At 52.0% G+C, this 12,198-nt stretch overlaps 1 protein-coding gene across 3 annotated transcripts in view; it reads left to right on the top strand.

The window, feature by feature from the left end:
• The first annotated feature begins 6,264 nt into the window (after positions 1 to 6,264).
• Positions 6,265 to 12,198, top strand: part of ATP10A (ATPase phospholipid transporting 10A (putative)) — a 192,879-nt gene continuing 186,945 nt past the window's right edge. For all 3 annotated transcript variants that reach the window (XM_030814460.1, XM_003277157.4, XM_030814459.1), the window contains exon 1: positions 6,265 to 6,938. In XM_030814460.1, coding sequence (XP_030670320.1) covers positions 6,490 to 6,938 — 449 coding nt within the window. In that variant the 5' untranslated portion in view covers positions 6,265 to 6,489. The remainder of the gene's footprint in view (positions 6,939 to 12,198) is intronic.

The raw sequence follows: 12,198 nt of genomic DNA, 5'->3' as shown, positions 1-12,198 counted from the left end.
TTTCTGGATCCACACTCTCCCCAATATGATCATCTAGATTGTTAATGTTGCCACTTTGTGGGTTTTTTTAAATGTGTTACCTGCTGTGCTTTCTACTTCCAAGAATTTTTGGCTGTTCCTCATTTACTTCCTTTCCATGGCAATTTTATAGATGGGCTGGTCTGCTGGATATCTAAGGGCAATAATGGTGATTTCTAATGTCATTGTCTGTGTTCTGCATTGGCTGTTTTTTCTCAGAGAGGGGCAACTCACTTGGGTGAAGTTTTTTTTTTTTTTTCATGTTACCAGTTGTTCTAAAACAATCCAGTGACTCTTGACTGTAATATAGATTCATGCTTATCATTGCAGATATAGACCAAAGGTTCTTAAACCTGGTTGCAATTGGAATCACCCAAGAAGCTTTTAAAAAATCTGGGTGCTGGGGCCTGGTCCCCATGTGTACTGAGTCTGGAGCGAGGCTTGGGCATTGCTTGGGCATTGGAAGCTCATCAGGTAACCTTAAGGAGCAGCCGGTCTTAAGAGCAACTACTTGAAATACCCAGCATGGGACTTGCAGTGGCATCCTGGATGTAGCAACATGGCGGCCTCGTTATTTTCCCAGCTGCACCTCATCCTAGAATGGCCTGCTTTCTCTGATTTTGAGCCTTCTCAGGGGATCTACTGGAAAAACTCACTTTTTTAAAAAAAAAAGCATCCTTGCCTACTTAACTCTGTAATATGTCTTCTGTTTTCTTTTCTTTTTTTTTTTTTTTTGAGACTGAGTCTCGCATTGTCTCCCAGGCTGGAGTGCAGTGGTGCGATCTCAGCTCACTGCAACCTCCGCCTCCCAGGCTCAAGAGATTCTCCTGCCTCAGCCTCCAGAGTAGCTGGGATTACAGACGCGTGCCACCATGCCCAGCTAATTTTTTGTATTTTTAGTAGAGACGGGTTTTCAACATGTTGGCCAGGCTGGTCTGGAACTCCTGACCTTGTGATTCGCCTGCCTCGGCCTCCCAAAGTGCTGGGATTGCAGGTGTGAGCCACTGCGCGTGGACAATATGTTTTCTTATATGTGTTAGACTTTCCCGCTAATGTGCTCATCAGTTTTATATATTCCTGACATCCCTCAATATCTTCTGAGATATCTTTTCGTCTTCTGAAGGTACTTTTTCCCAGTTCCCCAGTACAACTGTACATTTATCTTTTTGAAAAATATCATGTGTTTTGTAAAGGAAATTTAGTTTGGAAAACGGGAGAACAAATTATCTCAGGCAGGCATATCAAACTATGAATTCCTTAGAAATGATGGTATGTGGGATAAGGAAAAGCTTAAAAATAAAAAATATAAATTTTTGCTTATCTCTCTAGAATTATTATTTTTTTTTTTTTGACGGAGTTTCACTCTTGTTGCCCAGGCTGGAGTGCAATGGTGCAACCTCCGCTCACTGCAACCTCCACCTCCCTGATTCAAGCAATTCTCTTACCTTAGCCTCCCGAGTAGCTGGGATTACAGGCATGTGCCACCACACCTGGCTAATTTTGTATTTTTAGTGGAGATTGGGTTTCTCCGTGTTGGTCAGGCGGGTCTCGAACTCCCGACCTCAGGTGATCCACCCGTCTCAACCTCCCAAAGTTCTGGGATTACAGGCGTGAGTCACTGTGCCTGGCCAGAATTTTGTATTTTTAGGATTATGTACATAATCATAGATTTAGCTTATTCAATCATTAGTCAATTACTTTTGTCCAAAATGTCACAGCTCTATATTTTGGAACTTTTTGGATGATGCTGAGGCCATATTAATTAATAGATAGCATCTGTGCCTGGTTTTTCATATTACAAATTTCAGAATCTGGCTGGACCCAGGTGGGAGGATTGCTTGAGCCCAGGAGTTTGAGGCCACCCTGGGCAACATAGGGGGACCCTGTCTCTTTCTAAAAATTAAAAATAAAAATAATTTATTTATTTTTGAGATGAAGTCTTGTTCTGTCACCCAGGAGTGCAGTGGCACAATCTTGGCTCACTGCAACCTCCACCTCCCAGGTTCAAGCAATTCTCCTTCTTTGGCCTCCCAAGTGGCTGGAATTACAGGTGTGCATCACCATGCCCAGCTAATTTTTGTATTTTTAGTAGAGACGAGATTTCACCATGTTGGCCAGGCTGGTCTTGAACTCCTAACCTCAAGTGATCCTGCCCACCTTGGCCTCCTAAAGTGCTGGGATTACAGGAATGAACCACCACGCCCAGCCAAAAAAAAAAATATTTAAAATAAGAATTTTAAAAATGTCAGAATCTGTTATGCCTATTTGTAAGGGCAATCACTAGAGTAAATATTAAACAATGCTGTCAGGTTAAAATGTTTTAGACTGTGATTCTTACTTATTCCATAATTATTTATTTCACCAGCCATTAGAGGTACTGATTCTTGGTATCTGAAAACTGGAAACAATCTTGATGATTGTCTCATTCAATTCTCTATACTTCTTAGCTGGAAAGTAACACCCAGAGTCTCTTCTCTGCACTCTGTTTATGCCCTGTGTGCATCTCGTGCATCTAGGAGCGATCTCATCACATAGCTCTAACCCCCAGGTGTCTCCCAGCATCCCCCACAGCTGTGTCACCAGTGTGGACCTTTGCTGTCATGTACGGTCTTCGATACTCCACTGCCCGCTTGCCGTCTCACACTTAACATGGCTTATGCTGAGCTTGCATTTTCTCCTTAAACCTGTTCATTTATTTTTCTCACTGTAACATCCAACCTGTTGGCCAGTCACATTAGCTCTACCTGGAAGACGTACTTCCAATTTGTCCATGTCTGTCTATCCAATGCCAGGTCTAAGCCACCTCTTAATTTACACCTCTCCTGCTCCAACTCTGCTCAGAATCAATTTTCTATCTATTAAAAGAGCGCATAAGATCCTCTCATCTCATGCCTCTCTGCCTGGGGCTGCCCATGGCTTCCTATTGCACTTGGAGCAAATCCAGAGATTTGTCCCTTCCAAAGGCTAGTGAAGCCCTAAATGCTGGCCACTCTGCTGCTCCTCATGGCCACCCTCTCCTGCATCCAGACCCGCTCTTGACCCCAGACTGACATCACCACTGCCAGCACGACTCTTGCTCCTGAGGGCTGGTGAGCACCTCCAGTTCTGCCTCATCCTCTGTCTTCCCAATTCAGTAGATGAAACTTGGGTTTTTAGCTGTTGGGCCACCCTCACCTCCTTTCTTGCATATCCCACAACCACTCCAACAGCATGTCCCGCATGCTCTGACGAGGCCATGTCCCACCTGGAAACCTCGGTAAAGCCACTTGATGCCTCTGCTCAAAATCCTCCCAAGGCTTTCCCTCTAGCTCAAAAGCCAAAATCCTCACCAGGATCCACAAGGCCCCACATGACCTCACTCTCGGCCACGTCTCCAATCTCCCACTCAACTCCAGCTACCCTGGCTTCCTTGCTGGACCTGAAATCCCTGAACGCCCCCTACCCCGCCCCGCGCTTGCCATTTCTTCCCTAGACGCCTGCACAGCTTGTGTCCCTAGGCCTCCGCTCAGTGTTGCTTGAGAAGCCTCCTTGGACCACCAAATTGACAGGAGCAGGAGCCCACCCCTCCCAGCCCTGGTTTCAGGTGTCCCTTCATTTTCTGAGCCATCTTTGTTGGGATTCCCACATGAGGACTTAGTGTTCTGGGGAGCAGAGACTTGCTGTGTTTCTCAGGTGTCCCCATGGCCTAAAGCAGAAGCTGTGGGTTTGAAGGTTTTAGAATGAGTGTGAGGCAGAAGCCCCACCTGTTTCTTAAACACATTGAGATTTCTGCTTCTTTGGGCCCTTTTGACAGAGCTGCCCCCTCTGTCTGGAAGCCTCTTCCTCCTGATCTTGACCCATTCAGGTTTCAACTCCAGTGCCTGTCTTTGGAAAGGCCATCCCTCATCCCTCCCAAAGCCCTCCGTGGGCTCTCATGGTTTTTCGTTCGGTTGCTGCAGCTCCATGACAACGTCTTGTCCTCCGTAGCTCTCCGATGAATTCCTGTACCTGGAACATTGCTGGGCATACAGCAGGTGATGAGTAAGTATTTGCCAAACAAGGACAGTTACAGTGGTTCTCACGGCCTACGGCAGGCCCTTGTTAGAGCCCTGTGGTGCAGATGGCCAGCCCAGAGTTGACCAGACCACATCAGAGCCTCATCCTCGCCCCAGCAGGCCAGGGTCTTAGAGTCCAGCTGGCAGAAGACACCTGAGCTCAAAACCCCTCCAAGATTCCCCGGATTACACAGCTTGGAGACCTTTCTGGAGGTGAGCTGAGCTAGGCCTTCCTGGAAATCCTGACTTTGGACTGGGGAAGAGCAGGTGGAAAAAGATTCCAGACTTGAGGAGCATTGTGACTCACAGAATCTTGGAACCTTAGGGAGGAATGTGGACGGGATGAGTAAGGAGGGCTCTGAGAAGGATAAGGAGACCTCTCACCTTGGGGCTGGGCCTGAACCAGGGAGGGGCTGAAGAAAATCAGCAAGTTGGTGCCAGTTCCCCTCAGGGCCTCAAGGGACCTCTGCCTGAGGAATCATCATTTGGCTTTGTAAGCACCGGGGTACTCCTGGAAGCTCCAGGGTAAGCAAATGGAATGAGGCGGTAATTACTTTGGCAACAGTGTGGACTGGCTAAGCTAGGAGTCTGGTAGGCGCGGACACCCCTGGAGACTTTGGGCCAAGGGTCCACGGGAATGCCTGTGAAGACAGGAGGCCACTGTGGAAGTGTAGGGAGGCCGAAGGCCTCGGGAGTCACCGGGTGGGCTGCTAGAGGAAAATACGGAGCCATGAGATGTGAGGCCGCGAGACTGCGGGCACTGTGGGCCTTCATTTGCAGTTGATGCTCCGTTTGGGTTGCTGCTGGTTGACTGTGAGACCTGACTCCTTTCCCCGACAATGCAGACTTCAGCCAAACCTTTCCCTGATCTGGGCCTCTACATCTCAAAAGCCCAGCCCTGTGACTGGGCGATGGACGGGATTATTTTCTTCATACCTGTCACCACTCTACCTTCTAACACTGGGTTCTGGGCAACATTGTGGATGGTGGCAAAACTGAGTAGAGATGTAAGAATGTCATAACTGGATCCGGGTAAACCAGGGTGCTGGAGGAGAGGGCCTCCCCAGGCCAGGGTCCTGGGGAAGATGTAAGTGATTTGAGTCCATCCAGGGCAGTGCCTTGTTAGCAGGCACCCCCAGGAAGAGCCTGGGGCCAGGGCCAATCCCCCAGCCACGGCCTCCTGGGCAAGAAATAACTGCTTCTCATCTCTGTACTTCTTGAGTGGGAGGCAAACAGTCACAGCCGTGGGACATCTGTGGGGTCTCACTGTGGACGTGGGGGACTCCCAGCTCCTTTTTCCACGCCGCGTTTATTCTCCCACCCCTTCTCGGATGCCCCATGATGTGAAGGAGAGCCCTTCACCCCACACTTCTGGGACACCCTCCTGACCCTCCGCTCTCCTCCCCACAAACATCCTCGCCTCCCCCGCCGTCTGGGCCACGACAGCCACCTCAGAGCTACAGCGCACAAGGAGGGTTTCGGTTCTCGTGATTTCCCAGGGAGGGAAATAGACACTGAAATACCTGCAAACCAAAGCCTGTCTTTGCTATAGCGATATATTTCTCCTTTCCATGAAGAAAGAACAGAAAAAAGAAAAAGAATTTATTTAGGAGAGGAAGGAAAGGCAGCGATGATGATGGCGGAAAGGAAACGGTCTAGTTCACCCAAGATGGGAATCTGAAAGTGGCGGGGGCTGGGCAGTGGGGTAGGAAAGAAGTTCTTAAGAGGCAACGCGGAGTCGCCCTTCCCAGGGCTCCCCAGGAAGAGAGGCCCTCCGTAAAAAAGACTTAAAAATTGGAACACTGGATGCCATGGCTCCTTTGGATTTTGATTCCAGTTGATCCCTGGAGTAGGGTCCTAACCGGGGTCTCCCGAGGTCGTTTCGCCGTCCAGGATGGAGCATGTCTGGCCCCTGGAAGGGCGCGCGGGCTGCTTGGGGACGGCGGCGCCTTTTCTCGCGCTTCGCGGTTTCCTCTCTCCTACTGCAGGCAGCGCGCGTTTGCAGTGTTTTGGGACCGAACTGATGCTTCTGGGAAACGAAACTAAACCTCTCTGAAGTTTCCAGCTCGGGCTTTTTTTGTTTCCCGTTATCCGGCGTGGCCCAGTCCGGGCGCGGAGCGAGGGCGGGGCCGTGGCCACCGCGGCGGAAACGACCCGGGCCGGGGGCGGGCGGCGCGGACAAGGGGGCTCTGTGCGGCACCCGCCCAGCCTGCGCCCTGGGGACTGCGGCCAGGCGGCGGGGCCGGACGGGAGTGGACGGGGCTGGGCGCGGGCCGGGCGCGCTGGGCCGGCGGGGCGGCGCGCTGACCGCCGTCTCCATGCGTCCCGCAGGCGGGGAGCCCGCACCGCCGCGCCCGGGCCGCGAGTGATGATAACCTAAGAGGCCGGCGCGGGCGGGCGTGAGTGGCGGAGGAGCCGGGCACGGCGACACGCGGCCATGGAGCGGGAGCCGGCGGGGACCGAGGAGCCCGGGCCTCCGGGACGGCGGCGGCGCCGAGAGGGCAGGACGCGCACGGTGCGCTCCAACCTGCTGCCGCCCCCGGGCGCCGAGGACCCTGCGGCTGGCGCGGCCAAGGGCGAGCGGCGACGGCGGCGCGGGTGCGCCCAGCACCTGGCCGACAACCGGCTCAAGACCACCAAGTACACGCTGCTGTCCTTCCTGCCCAAGAACCTGTTCGAGCAGTTCCACCGCCCGGCCAACGTGTACTTTGTCTTCATCGCGCTGCTCAACTTCGTGCCGGCGGTGAACGCCTTCCAGCCCGGCCTGGCGTTGGCGCCGGTGCTCTTCATCCTGGCCATCACGGCCTTCAGGGACCTGTGGGAGGACTACAGCCGCCACCGCTCCGACCACAAGATCAACCACCTGGGCTGCCTGGTCTTCAGCAGGTGAGTCGGGCGGGCTTGCGAGGGAGCGCGCGGTGGCGCAGGGCAGGGCGCCCCGGGAACTTGGTGTTGGGCGCGGTGATTGGCAGAGGCTGGGTGCTTGGAAGGCAGCTCCACTCAGGGTGGAGGGCCCGGCTGCGCGGGACCCGGTGCGGACCGAAGCCGCAGCGCCGCCAAGGCCTCTCTGTGCCCCGGCCGCGGTTAAAGGGGCGCCCTGGATGCGGGGACGCGTGGGGATCCCCTGTCACTCCGTGTCGGGGCCAGAATGATCCCAGGGCTAGAAACCGACGGCCGCTGGGCATCTTCATCCACAGCCGCCCCAATCTGAAGTGAAAGGCAGGAAAAGCCAGCCTGGCCCCCTTGCCTGAAGTCCCTGCCTCAGTCTTCGGCCAGGCACGGTGGTCTCTGAACAGCTGGCACTGGACAGTAAAGCTCAGTCTGGTAACAGCTCGACTCAGGACAGCAGCAAAGTGAAACTGCCGCCAAGTCCTGATATGCCTGGCACGGCCCAGGTAACAGGGCAGGGGAAATAGCAGCAGTCTCCATCCTCCGCTGTGAGCCATGAGCCGCAAGCCAGGCACCGCCCGGTAGCTGCCTGCCTAATTTTCTTCATCTTAACCGGCTTCCTGGGGGAAAGAGGCTGTGGGGCGTTTGTGAGCCCTGTCACGGGCAGTACCAGGGGTGACCCTGTGATGGACCACTCCTGCTCTTTTTCCCTCCTTGAGTTTTAGAGTCTCGGGCCGGCCTGTCCAAAGGCGTGCGGCCGCTTCATCTTTTATGCTCTCCACCCCAAGAGAGCCCCTTGGTAGATCCATCTTGGAGCTGTGTCCAGCAGCCTGGACCACCTCAAGGCCCTGTCCCTGAGAAAGGTGGGTCGTCTTAGCTTTCCTCCAAAGCTCAGCCCATCGTTACTTCCTGCCTCACCTTGCTTGACCCCGGTACAGGGACTGAGATGGGCTTCTGAATAGAACATTAGCGGTATCTGGCTTCCATTATGCATGGGGAGACCCTAGGAAGCCCTATGCCCTCTTAGTGGTAGATTGTTCCCCTAAAAGAGGAGGGTCGGAGTGGCTCCTGCCTCTTAGAGGTAGGCATTCATGAATGCCTTAGACACAGGCACTCATAGCTTGGACGAAGCCATGGATGTGTGCCTCTGTAGTTGAATACCTTTCACCCTCCCAGCAACACTGCAGTGGTTATGCTCCATATTTTTGTAAACAGAGTAAACGGGTTCAGAGAGGTTAAGTAAACCTGCCCAGTGTCACACAGCAGCAAGGTCGTGGTACTGGGATTTGACCCAGGTCTTCCTAACTGCACAGCTTTTTGAATATTTCTGCGCTTGTGCTTTTGAAACTTTTGTAAGAGTCACTGGAGGCACTTGTTAAAATAACAGTTTTCCAAAGTGTCTCACTCAGCAGGCCTGGGATTGAGCCCAGGAATGTGTTAGATTAGCGTGCAGGTGACTCTTATATGATGGCCCACACTTTCAGAAACACCGCTCTGCCTGCTCCCAAGCCTTGCCCTTTGGCCAGTCAGCAAGCGTGACTGTCATTAGACCGGGCTGTGGGATTTCCTGGCCCCTGTTCACCAGCAGCCTGAGCAGGGACAAGAGCGGCACCCCTTAGACAAATGCCCTCCGTGTCCCCCGAGTGAGGCCTCCACCACATAGCCCTGGTGGGGCTCAACAGTTTTAAGCCTTTGCACAGATACCACTTCCTGTTATTACTGAGCCCGTAACTCCTGTAGCCTCCTTTTTAGAAATACTTATGCCTCAGGAGAAATATAGTTTATTTTCGGTTGGCAAAGTGCTTTGAATCCATTATGTCATTTGATCCTTATAGTAACTATCACACCCATCTTGCAGATGAGTAAACTGAGGTTGGGATCTAAAAGCTATTCTCGTCTCTATGACCTTGTAAGCCTTCATGGGACTTTGAAACTTCAGCTTCCATTTGGACTACACCCATCTACGTTCCCCTCCCCTTCCACTCTGCCCTTGACTCCAGGCATCTTAACTCTCCCTCAGACTCTGTCTTCTTCCCTGCTGAAGGAACTGTCAGCACTTTTCATTCACTTCCCAGCTGCCTTGAGAACAGTGGGCCCAATGCCCTACTTCTGTTTATTGTTCCCTGGGAAGGCAGGTCAAATTCTTCCAGTCCCAGAAAGGCTGGAGGAGGTGGTGCCAGGCCCTGGGAATAGAAGGAGGAGGAGGCTGGTTTCACCCAGAATTTACTGTAGGGACAGATGGCACCGTAGGGCGTGTCTACCAGGTGAAGTCCTGGGTGGGCCTCCCAGCCCCGGGATGCAGGCGCCATGTCAGGTGAGGCCTCCCAGTGCAGGACAAGAGTCTGGGATGGTGGTGTGAGGACCAGGCAAATGTTGCCAAGCAAGGTGGGGTGGAGGGTGACTGCCGCAGTGAGAGATCGGGGGCGGGGGGTGGACAGGGTCATGGCACAGAGATTGAGAACAGGTTCTAGGGTACACTGGGGTGAAGCATCATCAACATGAAGCCCTGGCTCTCGGGACCTGGCACCCAGACAGCCCAGATCAGCCAAGGAAATGACTTCTGTGTCAGGCCAAGGTCTGTGCAGTGCCTTTGGTTGACTGCAGGGAAGATCAGAAGCATGACTGTGAACTGTCTAGGTCTGTTTTGTGTGGCGCTTCCTCCAAGTGTTGCTGCTGTAGCTGCTGTGCATAGGAGTGTCGGTCCAAGCATGCAACGCATTGTTCACGCAGAGTACGAGCAGACTTTAGCTGGAAGTCTTACCTGCTGCCGCTGTCCCAGAAGTGACTTCTTGGACATTCTCTTGTATGTGGATGTGCAGCCCGTAGTGCGTCATCGTTTGTGTTATTATTTATGTGCTGTTTTTCAGTGACACCATCCTTGGGCCTCTTTCTGTGAGAATCCCCTTGGAGCCTGTTAGAAATGTAGCTTCCTAGGCCAGGGTGTTTGAGAAGCAGTCCTCTGTTTCCTCCTTCTGAACCCATTTTCTCCTAATGGATCTCACGCGCTATTTAGGAAAACTCTCTTGAGCCACACTCAGCAGGTTGGGGGAGCACTGGGTGATTCTGGGGGGGTTAGGTCCTGCCTGTGGTGCCTGCTGGGGGGAAGGGCCAACCCACCCAGCGTCACTAAGCTGTGGTCCAGTGGGATGGGGAGGGTGTGGGAAGCCCCTCTGATCATATGGACCTTGGTGCTGGTTAAGGCCTTTCAGAGAAGCCATCTTGCCACAGCCCCGGGTGGGAAGAAAGGCGCTGCCTGCGCTCGAGACCCTGCCACTCACTGAGCCCTGGTGAGAGTCTAGGGGGATGTGGCCTCCGACTTTCAGTTGAGGCTTGGACTTCCCTTTAGCTGACATCGGTCTCCGACACTGAGTGTCTAGCTGGAACAGGGTGGGCATCCCTGGGGGCCGAGGGCTGAGGGGGCAGCAGAGCAACCTCAGGTCTCCTGCTGGGCAGGGCTGGAGGAGGAGAGGGGAAGAGAAGGGCAAAGGGACTCAGCCCAGGCTGGGAGAGTGGCGGGCGGTTCTGCAGGCAGGAAGCAGAGATCTCCTATCAGAGGAAGACTTTGTGCTTTGCAGAAAACTTTCTCATCCATCTCTTCCACAGCAGGGGTGAGGGGGGAAACCTTAAATCAGCAGACCTGAAGCCCTGCTCCCAGAAATGGAGTGTACCTTGCAAGGGTGCTGCTGGGGAGGACCTGGGCCAGTGATCTCATCTGTCCCCCAAAGCCTGCCTAGACTATTGTTATCTTTTTTTATTTTTTATTTTTTTTTATTTTCTCCCTTTTGCTTCTATGTACTTTGTGATGACTCAAATATAATCTTATTGACACCTTTCGGTGTCTGTCTCCAGGATGATGTAACCAGCAATATTTCTGCAGGAAATAACCGGAGGTGACTTTTCCCTGAATCTTCTGGGCTCTGTGCTTGGGTCTGAGGGCGGCAACTCAGTGTCTTTCCGTCATCTTTTGGGAAACAGGTAGTCAGGAGGTGCTCTCTGCTTATTTTGGAATTGCCCTACTTTTGGTCTCTTCCCCTCACTTTGATTTTCACTCCATTTTCCCAGCCCACCAGGGTTATTTATCCAACTCGTGTCCCCTGCCCTTCATGCTTTGTTGTTTTGGAAGAGCTGAGCAGATGAGAAGGTGAGATTCTCACTCAGCAAAGTCCTCCTTTTGTTTTCTTTTCTGCCAGGCCTTTTGTTTCTCCTGTCTCCCCTCTCCCACTCCTCCTCCGTGCCTCTTTCCCTTCCCTTCCAGGTGAGCCTCATCTCTTCCTCTGTGGCACCCTTTACTCTTTCGGGGCATATTCCCTCCATCCCTCCCTCTTAATGCAACAAGAGGCCAGCAGTCAACACATCTTTCCCCTGGGAAGCACAGCATCTCTGTCATTTGGGTAAAAGGTTTGCAAAAGCAGAGACACCAGGACAAGACCCAGGAGTTAAGAATGCGCAGGGACCACGCCAGTTCTTCTTAAGCAGAGTTGACATCCCTGTAGGTAGGTCAGGGCACTGACGCCTGCAGAATATTATTTCCACATTGCCATTCACATGTTTGTTGGAAATAATTTTTCGGTACCTGTTACATGTCATGTATTACTGGGCTCATGAAGTCAAGTTGCAGTGGAAAAAGAACGTTTCTTTTCCTAAAACCTTGGTTGTCATCCAAAGGTAGCCTTGTTCGTGAGGCAGTTCTTTTTTTACTTGTTAATATGAGCCAAATGTTCTATATGCACAATTCCATTTTATCCTCCCAACGATCATGTCATTTCCACATCCCCGTTCCACAGATGAGGAAACTGAGGCTTCAAGACTCAATAGCTTGTCTAAGGTCACACTCTTAGGAGATGGCAGTACCGTGATTTGAGCCCAGATCTACCCTGCTCTGACGCCGTGTTCACAGTTATTACCTTACTTGCTATTCCCACCCCAAGAACAACAGGCCTCATTAAAATAATTATTCTAGAAAATTTCACATACACAGAAATGTGCACATGTAACAAACTTCCATGTACCATTGTCTAGTTTCAACAGTCAGCAACTCATAGCTAACATTATTTTATCTGTATTCCCACCTACTCCCTTCTCCTCTGTCATTCTGATGCAAATTCCAGACATCATGACGTTTCACCTGTAAACGTGTCAGTATTTGTCTTTAGAAAAGCATGACTCCTCTTAAAACTAAACTATAAATACCATTATCATACCTAAAAAAAATAATATTTTTTAAGACAGAGTCTTGCTCTGTTGCCTAGGCTGGAGT

Source organism: Nomascus leucogenys, chromosome 6 (assembly GCF_006542625.1).
Source record: "Nomascus leucogenys isolate Asia chromosome 6, Asia_NLE_v1, whole genome shotgun sequence".
Classification (NCBI taxonomy): Eukaryota; Metazoa; Chordata; class Mammalia; order Primates; family Hylobatidae; genus Nomascus; species Nomascus leucogenys.
This window is presented reverse-complemented; position numbering and strand designations above follow the sequence as displayed.